Below are 21,896 nucleotides of genomic sequence, written 5' to 3'. Positions count from 1 at the left end.
TCAATGATCTGAGATTGGCAAAGAAAATTAAGGACAAAATAGTTTTATTTGTCCCTTTAGCACATCAAGAAAAAGGATCAAAGCAGTGATGGATTATGAAGACAAAGAAATACTGCTCAACTCTTATTATTCTGCTAAGAATAGTCTTTGTACTGAAAAGAGCAGAACAAAAATGACTCATATAGAAGTGATGTTCAAGATAATAATAACTAGCACTTATATAAGCACTTGCTTGTAAAGTGCTTTACTTATGTTATTCCATTTGATCTTTATTACAATCCTGTGAGCTAGATGTTGTTATTTTCCCCACCTTATGGATGAGGAAACGGAGGCTGAAAGAGGTTAGATTACTTGTCCATGGTCACTCAATGAGTAAATTTCTGAGTAAGGATTTAAATGCAGGTCTTCTTAATTGCAAAGCCAATACTTTGTCTGCTGTGCTACCTAGAAAGTACCTTCACTTGATAATTTCATGTCACAAGCCCAAATGAAATATGTTCTCAAATATTAAAAGAACTGTCAGATAGGATTGCTAAGCCCCTTTCATAGACCTTTGGAAGATTATAGGTAATGGAAGAGATAGCCTCAGCCAGCTAAAGGCAAGAGCAGAGAAGCACCCAGTGCAGGGCAACATAAGAAACAAGGCTGAGCCCTGCATCCAAGTACCCAGTCCTGAACTGGACCAGGAAACAAGGTCAAACAATGTAGAAGGAACATCCTAATCTTACATATTTGGAATCTAGGAGGGCCTTCCCTTTACCCTTTAGGAGTATATGCGCACAGTTTGATCCAAGCATAAGCTTCCAATCCATACACTGAGACTGGAAATATGAAAAATACAAAAGAAAATACCAAACACAATGAAAAAAATTAGTTTGGATTGAATGAAACCCAAACTGCATCAATGAATGAAAACCAAGAGTGTTGTAAAAGTAAAATAAAATTCCTCCAAAATAAAACCAGTTCATAACAGAATAACCTCATTTCCTTTATTGACAGGATTCCTGGACTACTAAATATGGACCATCCTCTAGATAGTTTTCCTAAATTTGACATTTAACACAATCTCTTTTGCTATACTTTGGAAAAAAATAAAGAGATATGAGTTAGAAGATAATATAAGATGAATTCAAAACTGAATGACTGGATCCAAATTGTAATTATTAATGTCTTACTGTCAGCTTGGGAGGAAGTGTCCAGTGATGTGCTTTGAGATGCTGATCTTGGACTTGTGCTGTTCACCATTTTTATCATTGGCTTAGAAAAAATCATAGATGACATGCTTATCAAATTTGCACATGACGCTAACTAGGGAGGGATAACTAACACATTGAATCATGTAGAATCCAAAAAGATCTTGTAAACGATAACATTTGGCCAAATCTGCTAAGTTGAATATTAGTACTAATAAAAGTAGTCTTACACCTGGATTTTTTTTAGTAATGTACTCGAAAGACTAGAGTTTATCTTTAAAAGATCTGGTGATTTTAGTGGAATGCAAGCTCACTGTGATTCAGTAATGGTATTGTTCAGTAATGATATCCCAGTGATATTGGGATACGTTAAGAAATGTATAATATCCACATTAGAATATGTATGTGGTGGAGTCCTAATAGAAGTGCTCCCAGCCCTAATGTTCTAACTTCTATATAGACCCCCTCAAGCCTCCTTGTAGTTACCTAATTCCCCCGCCACCACTGTCCTAACTTCTTAATATATTCCTCATTTCTCACTCGAACAACAGGTGTGTTCCTGAAACTCATAGTTCTCACAGAAACAACAAGCATAGGAACTCAGCCATTGCCTCTGCCTAGCTACTGCCCCCAGATCATTCCCATATATTTGAACAAGTGTGTTCTTGTATTCAATCACAGTCACATCATTGGTCTAGCTCAAGACAAGATCACAATACCTAGCTACCTGTCTTGACCAAACAGGACCATAATAGATATAGCCAATTGGACGGCAGCATGGCCATAAGGTCTAACTGCTAAACCATAGATGGGACCCCCTTCTCCATTACCTAATCCCTTAGCAAACTCCTCCTGTCTTTTTAATATTAATCATATTCCTATATTCTATGTAAATTTCTGTTATGTAATTGCATCTTTACTCTGTAAAAATTCATCTTGCACTCTCTGAAGTAGCTGGTTCCTCTTGGAACTTAGCCTACTCTGTGAGAGGCATCAATCTCAGTAAATGCCTATACTTGGATTAGAGGTGGTCTGACTCTGAATTCTTTGAGATGGTTCCACCACAGCACATGAAAGCCTGCTCTAAACATCAACATATGGAATATTGTATTCAGTTCTAGAGCTCATGCTTTAGAAAAAAGACAACAATTCCCTGGAGAATGTTAAGAGAAAAGCAACAAGCTAATGAAGGACCTGAAGATAATGCCATAGGAGTACCAGTTAGAGAAATTGGTAATATTTAGCCTAGAGAAGAGAAAATTTAGGAGGGGCATGATAGCCATGTTCAAGCATTTGAAGGGTTGTCATGTGGGAGAGTTATCCTTCTCCCAAGAACAAAACTAGGAACGATGAGTGGAAAGTAGCAAATTTAGTCTTGAAGAAACAATTAGATCTATCCAGAGGTGGAATATGCTTCTTCAGGAAATAAGAGGTTCCCCCTTATCAGAGAACCTTAGGCAAAGACTAAATGATTTCTTGTGGAGGAGTCATAAAAGTCATTTAGCCTTTAATTAAGATGAGAATTTCTTTCAAGTACTAGTTAGACAAGGTAGTGTCTAGGGATTTTCCTGTGAATAAATGATTTCCTAGGTCCCTGTGCTCCTTGGATTGTACCAAACACAGCATGAAACAGCTTCAAGGAATACCTTCTATAGATGACACTATGCAGTTAGGCATGACAAGAAAAGAGGACAGGTAGGTATGAGCAGAAATGTTTAAATAGTCTTGCAACACTTGAGAGAACTGAATAAAATATCAGAAAAGTTCTTTAGGAAACTTGCAAGCAAATTGGATTCTTCTGTGTAATTTGTCATAGTATCTCTATGTAGTTCATACATACATTCGTGATTATTGTCCATATGTATCATGTGCCCTGATCAACCTCAACCATCTTTGATAATGATATTACTCTTAGTTTTATATTGGTTTAGCACTTTTCAATATTTTTCTATGTATTTCTCATATGTTCTCTCTCATTTTTTGAAAAACCCTTTAATGGAGCCATATAGTGTATTACATTATATCTCTCCCAGCGATATCTTCCTAAACCATATCCTAAATAGGGGTATTTTGTGAATAATGTTTAATGGATTCCTGATTTTAAATGGCAGTATTGAAAGGAAAGAAAACATATGTGTATATTCTATACAGTGTTCACCAATTACACTTTGGAAAATTCCCCACAACTAAAAAATGGATCTCCTATAACCGTATCTACATCCAGACCTCTTTATAACAGCTTCACAGTGCACTGATAACTTCCCCCTTTCCCTCCCCAAAGGAACTTTGTGTTAAAACATCATGTATTCCTGGTCCGGAACTGGGAGAAAATCAGACAGAAGCAAGAGGAGGTAAAACATACCAGTGACAATATCCATTCGGCTTCCTTGTACACCCGCTGGAATGGTATCTGTCGAGATGATGGAAACATCAAATCTGGTGAGATATGGGTGGAGGTCCATTTACATCGCAGAGGGCTGACCAAAACATAGTTTCTTCAAATAAAGCTTAGTTATTCAAGGGAATAGTCAGTGCCAGATTCTAGAAAATGGAGAGGAAAGTTGGTACTAAGGTCCATTGATTAGAGTGAGTGGATAATGTTCTGTCACAATCCTATAGCATACCTGCCTATGCTTTAATGAATAGGATTGGACCCCCCTCTTGTTGGTCTCCCCACTACCACCCTATGGCCTAAAATATTTGCCTGAGGTAGGAGAGACTCTGAATTATAACTGGATTTAATGGCCCTTGTGTAGCAGTTGATAGGCAGTTTTTCTCATTCAAATCAATATATAACTTGAGTTTCTTTTTTTTTCCTTTCACATAGAAGACAGTTGGCTTGTCATTCTTCAGTGACAGACATAGCTGATTTAGTGGACATAGCTGAGTTCAGAATTGTTCTTTAGATAGTCTGAAAGTAGAATAATTGGCATGTCCAAATAACTATTTGAACTAGAATAAAAATGTTCAAGATCACCATTCTCTTTTGTTCCTTCTTGAGTTTCCTGAGAGTTCTAGTGCCAGTTTTAAATTACTGATCAACATAGTTAACATTCATTGGGAGTATCACTTTTTTCAGTTAGCTACTCTGCAATATCCCCAGACAAATGAGGAAAGAGCTTGCCTATACATCATTGTTACAAAGGGTTTTTTTGTTTTTCTTTCTTTTCCAGTATTGGGAGTGGGGGGAGTAGAAGGGAAAGAAGGTGGAAGGGAGAAGGTATTCTTCCTGTTATGTAAGAGAATATACTGGGCAAGCCCTAAATATATTCAGAACTTTGCCCAGAACCTCAAGATATTTCAGTGGCCTGGCTGATTTTAAAACAGAAAATGAATTTCTGAACTTTTATATAGTCTGTTTTTCTACTTTTAACAACTTTCATATCAGTCTAGCATCTAAAGTCCATATCAACTCCCATCGTTTGCCTTTCCAAGAAATGCTAGTTATTTCTTGCATTCTGTAAAGAAAAGAAGAAAAGGGCCTCCTGAAGCTACTAATCTTTTGAAGCAAACCAAGAGAAATGTGCAATAAGTGGGAGGAACTCAGGCTAAGACTGAATGAAATTTGTGTCGTTTTTGCCTTTCCAGATGTCTTCATGACCCAGTTCTCCGCCTTGCAGACAGCCCGCTCAGTGCGGACAAGGAGGTTGGCAGCTGCAGAGGAGAACATTGAAGTGGCCCGGGCAGCACGCCTGGCCCAGATATTCAAAGAGATATGTGATAGTATCATCTCTTACAAAGGTGACCAGATCTTCAAGAAAACTTTCTTTCCTCTTATTTCTACATCATGTTCCCTTTTCCCCCATCTGCCTCAAAACCAAAGTTGTCATTATAATGCCTTGCATTTTTATTTTACGTTGAAGTTTACAAAATGCTTTCCCACACATTTTCTCATTTGATCTTCACAATAGCCCTTTGAGGTTTATTAAACAGATCTTGAATACAGGTTCACTTGTATTCAAATAATATTTAAAGTACACCCACTTAGAGATATTATTGTTGTATAATGATTCAGAATTTTCTGACATAATTACCTGATAGCAACAAAATATGTTAACAAAATTAGCATGCTTATAAATAAGACATTTTTATATATTATATATAATATACAATTAGTATACAATAAAATATATACAAAAGTATCTAAAAATAACTTTAAAAAGCAAAATATATTCTGTAGTACTATTTTCTGTAGAGTAAAAATTGCCATAATTTCTCTGTTTAAATCATTACAAGATCATTTTCTGCCGTCCTAGGATAAAAAGAAATACTTTACTCGAAATTCTATGTACTCTCTTGTGCCAATGATATGTTGGGTATATATGTCAATGCTATACCTAGTAGAGTCCCAGACCATCAGTTTTCTCATTAGATCTAATTTTCCATTTAGACAATCCTGCATCAGTAGCTGGATCCCAGCATGGGTAGAGTATAGCTATACCCTCTGCAGCCTTCCTGAGCCAGATGCTAACAAACTATTTGGTGTTTTTCAGTATTGCCCACTCTTAATTAATTGGCCGGCAGGAATATCTTTTCTTAATGGATATGGTAATATCAGTGATAGTGTTGGTGTTCTCATTTTACAGGTGAGGCATTTGAGGCTCAGAGAGGTTCAGTGACTTGCTCATTGTCACACAGGTAGTAAGTGGCACAGCTGGAACTTGAACCCAAATCACCTGACTTAAGGTCCATTGCTTTTTTATATTGTTAGAAGATGAATTTTGGGTTCATTAAAATTTCTTTTTGCACATTGGAATCTAGAAGTATTGGACTGGCAAGAGCTTTAAATAAAGATTCTATTCACTTCCCACCTCCAAAAGAATTTCATTATAAAGATAATCTCTTGCTAGAAATTATATTCTCAAACTGAGGGCCTAGGACAAACTGATAGGGGCCTCATCTGCTTTGTTTTCTATAGTTTCACACAATGAGGCAGCAGATCAACAAATGAAAAGATAGGCTGTAACAGTAAAAGAAATCCCCAACACAAATTGCCATTTTGCTTTCAAGATTTCATACACACATCTTCATCTCCATCATCTTCTTCTTTTGGGTTTCAGAATCTTTAAGGAGTGGGAAGCCTTGTGTGTTATTTTGATGGATGTTTTATGAGCTTAGATTAAGTTTTTCTGGCAAGAATAATGAATGTTTTGAGGTGGGAAAAAGAAATTAAAAGATAATTGCTGCTTTTTGCAGTTCATGATTGGCCTTTTTCTTCTTGCCTCTACTCCTACATAGAACAAAGAAGCTGGGAGGAAATTAGGTCTTTTCTTCTCTTTCCTCTGTGTGTCCTTCCTATTTGCAACTTTTATAACCCAACTCCCACTGGAGTAAAAGAGAATCAAATGAATAGAAAGAAAAGGCGGCCAGCCTGCTTTAAGGTACAGAGTTACATAGCATCCTCTTTTGCTTCCTTCACATTCCTAACCAATATCTCCATGTTAGCATCAGCCCCCTTCATCTGAGACTGGGACAGTGGTTAGAAAGAACGTAGTTGAGGACATAAGTTGTATCTGTAGATAGAACAGTGGACTTTCCTTATCTCTGAAGGAACTTCTAGAAATTGAATGAATGATTGAATTGAATGAATAAATTCAGATTATAGCATAATAAGTATATCTATATTTTTCTCTACAGATATTATTTGTTACATGGAAACACACTTTCAAAAATATTCACTGTCCTAGATTTTTCATTGTGGAGGACTTAATTTTCTCATATCAACCAAGTACTGCTAACCCCTGATCATGACTTGGAAATAGTCTTAGTTATAAGTTACATTTCATTATGATGGTACTTCTTGAGGGATTTGATCAATATGTAATTAGCCCATTTCAGAAAGTGACCTTGCCATGCTCTAGAAATCTTATGAAAGGAACTCCAGATTGTTCCTTTGTAATCTGCCTCTCACTGTTTAATAGGAAGTTTTTTCTAAAGTCAAACTAAAATTCCTTATGCTGCAATTAAAATTTATTTTCTTTCTTAGTCTTTACACAAACAGACAGGATCAGCATACTTCCATGTCTGCAATATTTATTTATGTTCCTGCATGGGCTTGCACATGCCTTCTGACCTTTGGCCTCAACAATTCACATTATGGAAAACTCTTTGGAATTTTTTGTGTGTGTAAAACCCAAAATGAACTTGAATCTTCTCTGCCCTTTAGTTTCTGGGTCTTCCCCTTATTCAAAATAAAACTGTACTGTTTCCACAAAGTCCTTCTAATAAACATTGCCTTCCTTTGCAGATTCCTCCCGACAGGCATTGGCAGCTCCACTGTTGAACCTTCCCCCAAAGAAAAAGTACGTTCACACTTCTCCTGGGGGTTAACCAGGGTATATGGGGACAGATAGGTGTCCCAAACTGACAGCCCTGGTTTTGTGTTCCAGGAATGCTGATTATTATGAGAAGATATCTGACCCCTTAGATCTCATCACCATTGAGAAGCAGATCCTGACAGGTTATTACAAGACAGTGGAGGCGTTTGATGCTGACATGCTCAAGGTCTTCCGGAATGCTGAGGTGAGGCTGGGTACAGTCCCTGAGATCTCTAAGTTTGAGCTCATGGAAAAGGAATTTGTAGTGAAAGTAACTATTATAAACCAAGAACACTGGCCCCTTCTCCCTTCAGCTTTCCCTGCTAATCAGTAGGGCAGACCCAGAAGTAAATGGATGCTGTAGCTCAGCAATATTTGTTGAGCATCTGTATAGAACATAGTTATTGTGAGGAAACTGCTTTATAAGCCCAATAAAAACCTGTCTTAATACAGCTCATTATTACCCAGCTCTATGTGAATCACAGGTTAATGTCATACCCCAAAAAGAAATACCACTGATATGATAAAAAGCCTGGTAAACCATGGTTAGTCTTAAACACTGACACCAACACTAAAAGGAGTTCCAGAATACTTGGACATGTATTAAAAGCTAGAATATAGTCCCTGTACAGTATGTTGTAGGAATAATGATTGAAACAAGGAAAACGTGGAAATCCGTAATAATAAAATAATTAGGGAAGTGCCTGGAAGCAAAAAAAGAAATGTTAAAGAGTATACTCCTAGATGGTAATATTATTCAGACTTTTGGAGAAGGCAGAGGTAGCTAGAGCTATGATCTAAAGGATTCAAAGAATTGTCATCATATGGCAAACCGTAGAAGAGAGATTTTTCTGCCATTCTGTGCACTGGGCAAAAATTTGAAGGCCAAAGAGAAGTAATGGAAACCAGATTAATTTTGTTTCCGTTGGAGTGTGGCTATGGGCATGTGGGAGAAATAAGAAATAGGAACTAGCAAATAAGGAAGAGGTATGAACTTTTTAATCAAAAGCTCATATAGTACAATCCCTTTATAACATAATTCATTATTTTATGGATTTGGGTATACCATGAGTCAGATCTTACACTAGCATTACATCTATTAAAAGCTTCATAAAACATTTGTAATCCTGTCCTTTAACGTCAGCCATATGAAATGTATCATTTTTTTTTGTCAACTAGGCATTAGGACCACTGACAAAGAGATAGAGAATAGTAAGATTTACACAATAATCAAAATGGGTAAGTAGCTAAGTAGCTTTGAAGATTATGGCTGCATTTCAATACATTTCTGTTCAACTTAGGTGAATAGTTATGAAGTACCTACTAGTGTACTAAACACTGTTCCAAAGATGTCCCAACCAAAATCGGAGGATAGGGCAACTTGTCCTCCCACTTTTGGCATACCTGGAAACCAAAACTTAAGGAGACTGAACCTGGTTTCTCTCTTCTCTCTCTTAGAAGTACTATGGGCGCAAGTCCCCGATTGGGAGAGATGTATGTCGACTACGCAAAGCTTACTACAATGCACGGCATGAGGCATCAGCTCAAATTGATGAGATTGTGGGGGAAACAGCAAGTGAGGCAGACAGCAGCGAAACCTCAGTCTGTGAGAAGGAGAATGGGCACGAGAAGGATGATGATGTTATCCGCTGTATCTGCGGCCTCTACAAGGATGAAGGCCTCATGATCCAGTGTGACAAGTGCATGGTAAGAAGATTCAGGACAGAAAAATTTCTTATCTGTAAGGTATTGTGTTTTCAAGCAACAAATCCCTGCCTCTTTGACTTAAATATACTACAAATCAGTCTATTGTCTTCCTGTGTATTATGTCTGTATAAAGATTTCCATCATCCATCACTGTGCATCCTCCTTTCCCATTCAGTTTGGCATGCATTCACTAAAGGCCTTCTATATGCAAAGCACTGTTATACATGCCTCTGTACTTCTCATTTTCTGTACTCGTTTGTGGAAGGAAACTAGATTAGTGAGTTTGTGTTAAAAGGGAACTTGGAAGAATGATCAGAAAATATGAGGAATAGCACTAACATTTCCACCTGAAAAATATGTAAGAGCAAGTAACAGTTTATGTAGAGATAGTATGCAATGTATGGATTTTATTATGGCTACCTATTTCATATTCTTAGGAAAATTATAGTGCAAGCACCACTCTACAAAATAGTAGTAGTTTGGAATAGTAGTCCTTTGTCTCTGTTCTCTGTTTCCTTCATTACATTTCCACATCTTTACATTTATCAGTCTCTTGTCAGTGGTAGCATGATATGGTGGGGAAATGGTTAGAATTGGAATCAGGAGAGACCTGAATTCAAATCCTAACTCCAGTACTTACTGGCTGTGTGATCTTAGACAAGTCACTTAACCTCTTTTGGCTTCAGTTTCCTCTTCTGAGGAATGAGAATATTGAAAGTTCTGAAAAAAAATGAGAATAATAGTATTTGCACCAGATATTTTACAGGATTGATATGAGTAAGGAAAGCCTTTTGTACACTTTAAAGTACTCTAGAAATCTGACCTGTTCCTATACATTTATACCAATTGTTTTTCCCATTTATTAAATATTTTCATTCTTTTTTCCCCTGTCTGTACCACTCTGCTTCTGTTCCCCTCAACTCATTCCCTTAGCTCTTGGGTATGTTTTCTTTGACCATCTTAATGAATGTTCTTGCTACTGCCAAGCAGGAGGAAAGGATCCTAAGATGCTAGGCCTGGTTGTCTTCATTTCCAGGATTTTCCTCAATAAATCTAAGACCCTTCACTGATTGCAGCTTTTCTCTTCAGGTGTGGCAGCACTGTGATTGCATGGGAGTGAACTCAGATGTAGAGCACTACCTCTGTGAACAATGTGATCCAAGGCCTGTGGACAGGGTAAGCAACCTTATTTCAGTATTCTGTGACCTGGAAAGCAAGGAATGTGACATATATGACCTTATCTCTTCGTCACCCCTACTGTGCTTTTAAATTTCTGGGCCTGATTTTTGTGGTAAATATGATAATCCCACTTCTTCGTTGCTTAGAAATGTGTTCAGAGAGAGAAAATACTTAGAAGTCTTTGGAGGAAACGTGGTAGTTACAAATGACTATCTGTATGAAGAGAGGAGAGAGCAATACCTTGAGTAACCTGAAGTAGTAAATAATCTAAAATCATTCATATTTTATTTATAATTACATTTAATAATTTTTCCAGGAAATGTACCTAAAATAATTTTGCATTTCCTGAAGTAGGAATAGTGTTCCATAACAGGGAGGTTGTACCACAGTTAATCTTAAAGTTTGAGATTGATGGTACTATATTGTCATGTAACCAACCACAGATCACAACTTAAAATTAACAACTGATGGTCTGAATTTTAACACTCAGTTAACATTGCCTGTTCTATAATGAAATTTCTCAGGATAAAAGAATACTTAGAACTTTTAAAACTTCAAGTTTCAGGGTTACACCTGAGTATACTGGAGATGAAATGGGGGCTGCTCGTACTTTTTAGCACTCATTCAGTCTCTAACCATGTTCTGCTGAAACAGGATCCTTTACGTTTCTATCGGTCCCTGAAAGGTTCTATTGCCTTAGATAAGAACTTAACATCTAGGCTTGTGGGATTTTCATAGCAGGAGTTTAATATTTGGGTCATTCCCTGCCTTCAAACAGCTTTCTACAATCCACATGTATTAGAGGATATCCAATTCTAAAATACCTCCAGGAAAAGAGATGCTACCCTTTCCTTCATTTAATTCCATACCTGACAATTCAAAAAGCTCATTTGTAGCCTTAGTACGTCCTATACCTATCTCATTTCTTCTTATCTATTCCAACAAAGACAAAACAAGTAACTACCACTTCCTTGATATATCCCTTTGAGACATAGACTTATGAGAGCTGTCTTCAACCTTTCTTCCAAGCTAAATCCATGCTTTAGTCTTTCCTCAGAAGTGTGTTTGAAAATTCTCTTATCCCCTGATGGATTAATGTATCTGAGTTTAGGGTTTGGTAGTCAGGGAGTACGAATCTTAGTTCTTACCTCTCTTTAGTGGAACTTGGTAGGTGGATCAGAATCCCAGCCTTCACACTTTGGATTTCTCCTCTCCCCAGGAAGTGCCCATGATACCTCGGCCCCACTATGCCCAGCCTGGCTGTGTCTACTTCATCTGTCTGCTCCGGGATGACCTGCTGCTACGTCAAGGTACGCATATGGGACCTGGCGCTATCCATTCTCAAATGCTGAGAAGTTTCTAATATTTATGGAGTTGTCTCTTCATTTAAACTTTCATAATTGTGTTTATACCTTATTTCATCCAATCTGCATTTTTCAACTCATTCTTGCCAACAGAAAAAAAAAATTATCTTCATTTAAAATGAAGCAAGACCTTAAATCTGAGAGGCAAAGAAAAGTGAGTCCAGGAAATAGAGATAGCTTACTCCATTCCCATGACATGCAATTGATTTTCCCCACTACAAAAATACTATTTAGACACTGCAGCTCTGAACTCTAGCATTCTCAGAATACTTTCTAGAACTTTACCCCTCCACTTTAAAATTCTTCTATGGTATATGAATGCAATAGAATACTGTTATGCTATAAGAAATGACAAACAGGAAGACTTCAGAGAAGCCTGAAAGGACTTAAATGAACTGATGCTGAGTGAAAGGAGTAGAACCAGGAAAATGTTGTACACAGTAACAACCACAGTGTGCGAGGCATTTTTCTGGTATACTTAACCCTTCACAGCAATGCATGGACCTAAAACATTTCCAAAGGACTGTTGAGGCAAAATGCCATCCACATTCAGAGGAAGAAGTATGGAATTGGAAAGCAGAATGAAGCAGAATATTTTTTCTTGTATTATATTTTGTTTTGTTTAGGTTTTTCTCATGGTTTCTCCCATTCGTTTTAATTCTTCCATGCAACATGACTAATGTCAAAATGTATTTAATAAGAATGTATGTGTAGAACTTATATAAAATTGCATGCCATCTCAGGGAGGGAGGGGGAGAAAATCTAAGACTTATGCAAGTTATTGTAGAAAACTGAAAACAAATTTTTTTTAAAAGTTCTTCTATGTTATAGTCTCAGGGTGTAAGCTCATGTAGTTAACAGGGTTCATATCATTTAACATGAATGCTTAACAATGCCAGTAAAAACAAGCCAACCAACAATTATTTATTAAGCATTCATTGTGTGCTAGATGCTGTGCTTGGCAGTGGTGATAGTAGAATTAATTTCAGACAGCTAGATGGCTCCTGACTTAGAGTCAGGAAGACCTAAGTTTGATTCCTGCCTCAGTTACCTAGTAAGTCTTTGACCATGATCAAGTCATTCAGCTTCTCTTAGACTGTGTCCTTATTTGTAAAATAAAGATAACAACAGCACCTATCTCACAGAACTGTTGTGAAGATCAAGTGAGATACATAGGTAAAATTTTGGCAGCTAGGTGGCACAGTGGATAGAGAACTAGACCTGGAATCAGGAAGACTTGAGTTCAAATGTGGCCTCAGATGTTTAATAGCTGCATGATCCTGGACAAGTCACTGAACTTCCATCTACCTCAGTTTCCTCATCTGGAAAATGGGAATAATAATAATAATAGCCCCTACTTCCCTGGGTTCTGAAATTAAAATGAGACAATATTTGTAAAATATTTTGCATACTTTAAAGCATTGTATAAGTACTAGGTAGTTATCCTTACAATGAGCTTGTAATCTAATGGGGGAGAAAGTCCATACATATAAAAATAGATAGTTAAATATAAAGAGAGAGAGAGAGAAAATGTGTGTGTGCGTGTGCGTGTGCGTAATTGTCCTTCAGCACTGTCTGTGCTTAAGGAAAATTAGTTTGGCAGTAGTGTGTTAAATGAATTGTAGTGATGAGAGATTTGAGACAGTGAGACTAATTAAGAGGCTGCTGTAAGAGGGGAGAGATGATGAAGCCCTGAATTAAAATGGTAGCTGGGGCAATAATTGTGCCAATGGACTTTCAGTGATATTACTTAAACATATACAGTGCCTTGGCCATTTATTCTCATGTGGAAATTTATATTAAAACTAAAAATGTTTCTAACCTCTTATTTCAGTAAAAGATGTCTTGTACTAATTAATAGTTTAAAACTATTCCACAGATCTCTTAGTTACAGTAACTGCTTATAAAAGTAATAAACTCAATTATGTAAAAAATGACATTAAGTGAAATCTAAAACCTTTTGTGCCTAATGATGACTGTTACTTGAGTTAAGTAGAATTTGGCAGGAGTATTAGAAATCTTGTCAGTAAGAGGTGATGAATGTGAAGGAGATCTTGATTCTTGAATAAAGTTTTTATCTTTCAAAAAAAAGGTAGCTGTGTGTATGAAGAGAAGGAATCATATGTAAAAGATGTTAAGTTAGAAATGACATGATTTGACAGACTGATTACATTTGTTAAATGAAGGAGAGTATGAATCAAGGATAATGCTGAGATTGCAAGCCTGAAACTTTGGAGGGATAATGATATCTTCACCAGAAATAAGTCAGTTTGGAAGAGGAAAGGGTTTAGGGAGAAAGATGATAATGAGTTCGGTTTTAGACATGCTGAGTTTAATAAGTCTCCAGGGAATCTAGTTTGAAATATCCAATAGGCAATTGGTGATACAGGTCTAAAGCTCAAAGGAGAGACTGGGGCTAGATATATAGATCTGAGAGTCATCTGCATAGAGATGATAGCTAAACCCTTGGGCTCTCTTGAAGTTACAGAGAGCATAGAGATGGAGAAGAAAAGAAGGCCTAGCTCAGAACCTATAGTTAGACAATTCACATTTGTCTAACTGAATTACGATGCCAGCAAAGCAGACTGAGAAGGAAGTTATGAGACAAATGCAGAAAGAGTGAGAGGAGAAGAAACAGAGACAGTGAATGTAGACAATTTTTTCAAGGAGTTTGAGAAAGGGCAGAGAAATATAGAACAGCAGCTTGGGAGAGTCTAGTGAAGTTTTTTTCATATCATCTGAGGTTGTATGTATTCTTTTACTTATCAGGTGACTGTGTGTACCTGATGCGAGACAGTCGGCGCACCCCTGATGGCCACCCAGTCCGTCAATCTTATCGATTATTATCCCACATCAACCGAGAGAAACTTGACATCTTCCGCATTGAGAAGCTTTGGAAGAATGAAAAGTATGTTCATAGGTCCCATTCATGAACCATTTCTGCATAATAACGAAGCACAAAGCTGAATTTTTGCTAGGCTTTTGCTTCAAGCCTTCAACCAGACTTCTCTTTCTCTTTCCTTCACATCACTCCCTACCCCAGAGAGGAGCGGTTTGCCTTTGGTCATCATTATTTTCGTCCCCATGAAACCCACCACTCCCCATCACGTCGATTTTATCACAACGAGCTGTTCCGAGTGCCACTATATGAAATCATTCCTTTGGAGGCTGTGGTGGGGACCTGTTGTGTATTGGACCTGTACACATACTGTAAAGGTAAGTACTTGAGATTAGGCTAAGAACATCCAGACTTCACCCCTTGCTTGACTCAGATTCTCTCCAGTCTACCCCATTAAATGCTTTCTGTATGTCCTCTGTTAAGGATTCTCCAAAGATATCTGGAAAATTAAAATGAGCTCTTTGCTACCTTCTCTTTCTCCTTACCTAGTACTGCTTCTTAAGCATATCATCACCAAATAGAGCTACTGAAGAAGCCTGTTCTTCTTGTCTGTTACTCAGAACATCTAAAGGCTAAGACAAAGGGACCCCAAACAAGGACATACCAAGAGGCAGAGAGTACAGGCCCAATTGATACAACTCCATAGAGCTCTCAGGCACTGATATCTGTTACTCATTTTATGAAAACTAAATCCATTTTCTAGATTTTGCCCTAGTTTATGTCTATAATTCTTGTCTTGTAACTCTTTTTCTTCATAGTGGCTCCCTCCTGCCCTTTCCTTTAAATAATCACTATTCCTGGTTCCTTTCCTACCCAAAATGTTCTTGCCCTTTTATCCCTCATCTGTTTTTTGCATATTCTAGTATCTTATTTCCCCCAGTTACTGTTATGTCATTTAACCCTGGGAACTGCTGAACAGTAATAGCCACCTACTTAAGGGACTGACTATGCTTATCCAGGTGGTGTTTGGGATTTCTGAGCAATATGGAATAAAGGAGGGTGATGGAAATTGGATCTCTGACAGTGTCTGGGATTTCAGGGAGGCCCAAAGGAGTGAAGGAACAGGATGTCTACATCTGTGACTACCGACTTGATAAATCAGCCCACCTGTTCTATAAGATTCACCGGAACCGCTACCCTGTCTGCACCAAACCCTATGCCTTCGATCACTTCCCCAAGAAGCTCACTCCCAAGAGAGATTTCTCAGTAAGTGTATCTCCTTCCCATTCCACTGAGTGTTAGAATATGGTAGCGTCCATGTGGAATTATAGATATGGCAATCTTTCAACAGGCATCTCATTTGTCTCTTGATTTTAGACCAGGACTATACTTAAGTTATCTCAGACAAAGAAGATGCTACAAAATTAGTTTCCAACAAGGTTTTCCCCAAAACCTCATATATATTACGTATTTTCCCAAAAACCATATATATTAAAGAGGATAACAGTAATTATATTTACTTCATATATGTCTATGTGAGCAATATAATCTAGTCTTAGATTATCATAAAATTAAGTTGTCCTTTTTCCAAATTCTTGCTCTACCTCTCCTTTTCCATTGCTTAAGAATCCTCTTCATCAGTTATAGAGAACAGGAGGGAAAATGGTCTCATTTCTTTACCCAGGACTAAGGAGGAGCATGGAGAGCCACCTAACAACCAGAAGATATAAGTAGAGAATAAGTGTTCAGGAGGATACTGAAGCCCATCAGTAGGAAAGACTGAGAGCTGGTCCCAAAAGTTCCAGGTTTCTAATTTTATATTTAGTGCCTTAGAACACGCACCTTCTCATGTCTCAAGGGTAAGACATATGAGATCCAGAGATAGGGACTGAGCCTGTGATTTCATAGATATAGGCAATTCCTGGATAAGAAAACTCCCTCTTCCAATGCAGGTTGGCCTCTTCTCTGCAACCTAAGTCTTATAGAGAGAGCTGCCTAGAGCACTGGGAGTAACTGGGAGTGACGGGGGTAACAGCCAATAGGCATTAGAGGTAGGACCAGACTCCAGGTCGCTCTTCATGGCTATAGGGCCCACTTTCTGTCTACTAGACCAGAGGTTGGCAAACTACTGCTGCCAGGTTTTGTAGCATAAAAACCATTCTTAGTTTATGAATAGTACAAAAACAGACTGAAGGACCAAACAGTAGTTTGCTAACCTGTTCACTAGACCATTTCTGCCTTTCAGAAAGACATTAACCCATTAGAAAAGGAAGAGAACCAAGCCTCTTAACTCATTCTCTTTCTCTCTTCCCTACGTACATTCTTTTTTCCCTTCATCTTGAATTTGGGACCAGGTTGTTTCACTCAGTTTGCCAGTTTTCTACATGATTCTCACCTCTTTCTTCTTTTTGCTACAGCCTCATTATGTCCCAGACAACTACAAGAGGAATGGAGGAAGGTGAGTTGTCCAGAAAAGGGAAGGATCCAAGGAGGTGAACTGAGAGCTTAAAAGTGGAATGTAGGACTACCTCATGAGGAATTGAAATTTTTTTGTGAAGGTAGCTCAGCCAATGCTATCAAAGAGAAGATTTAAAACAAAGGAAATTTCATAGTCAAGATCTTTTGGAGATAGAAGAAGAGACTGGGTTAGAAATTCAAACAAACTTAAAATTGTCTCCACATAGGCCCATAAATCTTCTCCACTGCCCTTAGTGTACCCATATTAATGATACTTCTATCCGGAAAAAGTAGGGCCCTGAAGGACAGGACTTTAGGTAGGCAAGGATAGGTCTTTTTGCTTGCATCATGTTGAAAATATCATAATCTCTTGTACCTCTTTCTATGTACATACATCATCCCCTATGATAGGTTCCATACTAAAGACAAAAACTGTGTCATATTTCACCCTTGTATATAACCGTAGTGCTTGTAAGAGTACTTTGCATGTAGGTATTTATTATTTGTTTTTAGTAAATTGTCCAGAGGAAAGGGGATGGGATGGAAGTTGAACAGCCTGTTAGGCAAGCTTTGTAATCTTTCTGTGTCTTAGTTTTTTCTTAATGTCAAAAGGGTATATTAATATCTATTCTACCTACCTTATAGGGTTGATCAGATTTAAAATGCTTTGGAAAAATTAAAAGCACAGTACAAATTGTCTTTATTGTTAGGTTGTTGATATGGTAAAATTGTGTTGAATTGACTCAGGTTAGTGAAATAAACTGCCCCACAATTATTCTGGGTTTTTATTGTATTCTTTAGTGGCTCTAATCTGCCTATGCCTTCTAGGGATGAATCCTTCCAATATTATAAATAGGAAGCTAACGTCCAGTGAACGTCAGTAAGTTGCTTAACGTGCTTAACATCGTCAGGAACAAAAAACTAGGATCAGCTGAGGTAGGGAGGAGAGAATCAGGTGTCCTTTCCCCAAGTCCAGTAAAATCTGAGGAAGCCCAGGCTTCTGCTCCAACTTTGTTTCTTTGTTCTCCTTTCATGCTTCTCCACTATGTTGCTGACCTTAACCTGAACTTGTGGATCCTCCTTGTAGGTCATCCTGGAAGACAGAGCGTTCAAAGCCACCCATCAAGGACCTAGGTCAAGAGGATGATGCCCTACCACTCATTGAAGAAGTACTGGCCAATCAAGAGCAAGCAGCCAGTGAGATGCCCACCTTGGAGGAACCTGATCGGGAGGTAGCATCTGGTGAAACAACGGAAGGTGAAAAGAAAGCAGATGAAGGTACACAGGAGCCTCAAAGGTCCTGCACACCTGAAGAGAGGCGACACAGCCAACGGGAACGACTCAACCAGATTCTGCTCAACCTCCTTGAGAAGATCCCTGGGAAAAATGGTAAGAATGATGTAAGAATTAACCTCTAGCTTAAAGCAGACGTAAAACAAATGAGACAAAGACTGAGAGAAGACCACCAGCAAAATGTCACAGTGAAATAAACAGTGACATAGTAAAAAATTTTTGCTCCTAGGAAAGAACCAGTCCTTTAGGAATAAAAGGTATTTGGGATAAAAAGATGGTAAATTAAAGTCTTTTACTAAATTAAGTCTTTTACTAAAAATCAGGAAGTACTGAAAACAGCGATAACTGTAGTCTCAAGTTTCCTGTATAACCCTTTGTTAAAACTAATTGCCATCTCCTGGATATACTTTGCAAGTAAGATATCATATCTACATCCCTCAAGACCTTCTGATAGGAGAATGGCCAGTCCATCTGGGCCTGGAGAAGTAGACCATTTCATTGGTACATGGAGAGGGGTGAAAAAAGCTGAGAAGTTTGGAGGAGGAAAGCTCTTTGGTGTTGTCACCACCTGACTGACTTCTGTGGCTGTGACTTTTTTTAGCCATCGATGTGACATACTTGCTGGAGGAAGGATCAGGAAGAAAGCTTCGGAGACGGACTCTGCTTATCCCAGAGAGCAGCTTCCGAAAGTGACCTTCAAGGGCTCAGACCTCAAGCTTCTGGGACCCGTTGAGGGCCAGTCAACCCAACCTCCTGACCCAGCTTCCACTTGAGTGTAAACAAGGATAAGAAGAGGACCCTCCAGGCAGGGGATTAGGACCATGAAGCTGACATTAGGTACTGAACGGAGAAGATGAAATGGAGAGCTGTCCAAGACAGACTAGCTAAATTTATTTTCCTCTCCACATCCCCAGCCAGAGGAATACTAATAAAGGGTTAGAACAAGGGAAGGGTTGCACGTTCAAGCCTGTTGGCACTTTCGCACCCCCTTTCCTTAGACCTGGGTTTTCTTGCACCCTTCTCTGACCTTACGGGCACTGCCAGAGGGCATCCCTGACTCAAAGTCCATGGTCCCATCCTAGCCGTCCTTAGCTCCTAGAGCTCCCACAGGGACCCAGAAAGACGTAGTGGCCAGGGTTTCCTCCCAGCTACAAAAAAAAGTTTCTCTCCCCTCCTTAACCCATCTAATTCAAAGTAAAATATAAGTCAAGTCTAAAGCACTTGTAACTACCACCCACCTCCCTCCCCTTTACTCTAACTTGTACCCCCCCCAACCCCACCCATGGGGTCTTGGCATAAGGAGAGCCCCCCAGGGGATCAGGGAAAGATGTGGGCACATCAAATGTAATTATAATTGTTTTGCCCTTTGTTCCCTACAGACCAGATTTTTTTTTTCCTAAAGGGAAGGCCAGGCCCCGCCAGCACACGTATTGTTTGTTTTTGATGCGCTGTGGTTCTTGTGTGTCTGATGTGCTGTGCGAATGGATATCCGTTTAAAAAAAAAACAAAACAAAAAAAACCACATGAAAAAACTCTAATCCTCCTCCCATGTCACTACATGAAATGTCAAGCAGTATTCAACTACCAGAGTATTTGTTGTAAGCTGTAGATTATCAACTGAAAACACTACTCTTGTGTTCATAACTGTACAGTCAAATTATCCATCTCTTAAAGAGACAGTGTGTATTTCTCTGCTCTCAATCACATCTCTACTTCCCTTTACCATCCTGAATGTCTAAGATGAAGTTGGTTTGGGGGCTTCCCTACACAGACACCTCTCTTCCCATTTTCCTTCTGGCCAGGGGTCACTAGAATACACTGTCTCTTTAAAAAAAAAATTTTTTTAAGCTTTGCTTTGTTGTCCTCTCAGACGTACATATGCATATACGTTTTAGATGTTCTTATAAGAAAAAGAGACCGTTTTTAAATGTGCCAAGTTGTATATATATATATACATATATATATATCTGCTGCGTGATTGGTAAGCAATACAATAGTTAACTTGTCCCTATTCCTTTTTTTAAATATTGGACCAATGCAGTCCTAAATGTACATTTCCCCTTATAATGACGACTCTCTCTCTCTCTCTCTCTCTCTCTCTCTCTCTCTCTCTCTCTCTCTCTCGTTCCTTTAGGTAGAACATTGACTTCCCTTTTCTCCCCTAGTCCATTGAATCCTTTTTTTTTCCTTTTTTCTCCTTTCCATGTCAATCTTGAAGAAAAAAATAAAACAAAAGATACAGGGGATACAAAAGTCCCCTTCAAGCAGAGAAAAAGCAGAATAAATATTTTATTAAAAAAAAAAGAGAGAAATAAGAAAATAGTTTGGAGTATTTTCTTACTGTAGAGAAGCACTGTACATTACTAAGAGACCTGGGTATAAAATACTCACGTGTGGAGTTGGAAAAATCGCATGTCCAAGCCCATTTGGGTGGTTTCTTTTGGTTTTCGTTGTTGGGGAAGGGAGGGTTTGGGAGGGATGGTAGGGGAATTGGGGGGGTGGTCTCCTTTTAGTCAAAGCAGGAAAGTGACAAGAAAGAGAAGATAAAATTCATTGTCTCCTTTAATGGTGTTAAACACTTAAAAAACACAAAAGAAAAAAAACTTTGTAAAATGCAAAACAGAAGCAAAAGACACTACGCTCTGTCATTTTATCTTTCTTTTGTTGAAAGACTAAAAACCGAAACGTTTTTTAGACAATCAAATGTTAGGTAAGTGCAAAAACTTGTTTTTTCTTACTGGTGTAGAAATTAATGCCTTTTTTTATTTTTCAGTTATTTTATAATAACGGAAATAAAAAGAACCCCCAACTATTGGGTGGGTTTTGGTGTTTGAAACACGGGGCGAAGCACTACATTACTGCAAATAGATACGGATTTAGTCTGCATGTTTGTAGGCTGTGTGATTGCTGAAAATATAAATGCTGCTAATATATTTCCTTTTTACAAAAGCATATCTAAATAGATGATTGTTTTGATGTTAATCTTTGTAAATTATGTATTACCAATTTTAACATTGGATGTAATTGCATAAAAAGCTTGCATCTCAATCCTTGAAAGTCTAGTATTAAATGGAAAAACTTTTCCTAACTGTGGAGTGGTGAGCTTTCCATTTTTTTCCCCTTTTCTCTCTTTTCCCTTCCATCTGCCGCCAAGGAAGGTGGGAAGGGATTTCTAACCAGGGTCAGAGTGTGTGTGTACCTCTTATAAGTCCCTACCCTCAGTTTTTGGGGGAAACTTCTATCAATATAAAGAATCAGAGGTATGAAAAGTCTTATCTTCTGGATCATCCCACTTCTACCTCTGCTGCTATAAGAAAATGTTGTATGAATGACAATTTATGGAGGAGAGATGGGTCAGAACCTCTGAAGCCATAAAAAACTTGAACTCTATAGGGTATAGAGGGCTTATAATAAGTGGAGATTGGAATTATGCCCAGGCTAGTCATAGAACTGGTGCTCAAGTAAATAAATGTTGAAACTTCTATGGATCTGTGATCTCAGAGGGTGAGTGCTTCCCTCCAAAGACCTATATAAAATGCGGCTGCTG

General features: G+C 38.2%; 1 protein-coding gene across 4 annotated transcripts in view; it reads left to right on the top strand.

Moving 5' to 3' along the window:
- Positions 1–20,580, top strand: part of ASH1L (ASH1 like histone lysine methyltransferase) — a 249,432-nt gene extending 228,852 nt beyond the window's left edge. For 3 of the 4 annotated variants that reach the window (XM_072637784.1, XM_072637785.1, XM_072637783.1), the window contains exons 16-28: positions 3,475–3,632; positions 4,782–4,934; positions 7,441–7,495; positions 7,583–7,715; positions 8,969–9,217; positions 10,307–10,393; positions 11,616–11,706; positions 14,530–14,668; positions 14,804–14,976; positions 15,699–15,865; positions 17,017–17,057; positions 18,144–18,445; positions 18,951–20,580. In XM_072637784.1, the coding sequence (XP_072493885.1) occupies positions 3,475–3,632; positions 4,782–4,934; positions 7,441–7,495; positions 7,583–7,715; positions 8,969–9,217; positions 10,307–10,393; positions 11,616–11,706; positions 14,530–14,668; positions 14,804–14,976; positions 15,699–15,865; positions 17,017–17,057; positions 18,144–18,445; positions 18,951–19,042 (1,840 nt within the window). In that variant the 3' untranslated portion in view covers positions 19,043–20,580. Of the gene's footprint in view, positions 1–3,474; positions 3,633–4,781; positions 4,935–7,440; positions 7,496–7,582; positions 7,716–8,689; positions 8,769–8,968; positions 9,218–10,306; positions 10,394–11,615; positions 11,707–14,529; positions 14,669–14,803; positions 14,977–15,698; positions 15,866–17,016; positions 17,058–18,143; positions 18,446–18,950 lie in introns of those variants that run through there. The other variant, XM_072637786.1, reaches the window with a different exon arrangement.
- The last annotated feature ends 1,316 nt before the right edge of the window (positions 20,581–21,896 follow it).

This window comes from Notamacropus eugenii, chromosome 2 (assembly GCF_028372415.1).
Source record: "Notamacropus eugenii isolate mMacEug1 chromosome 2, mMacEug1.pri_v2, whole genome shotgun sequence".
Taxonomy (NCBI): Eukaryota; Metazoa; Chordata; class Mammalia; order Diprotodontia; family Macropodidae; genus Notamacropus; species Notamacropus eugenii.
Note: the sequence above shows the minus strand (reverse complement) of the source record. Positions and strands in the feature narration are given on the sequence as shown.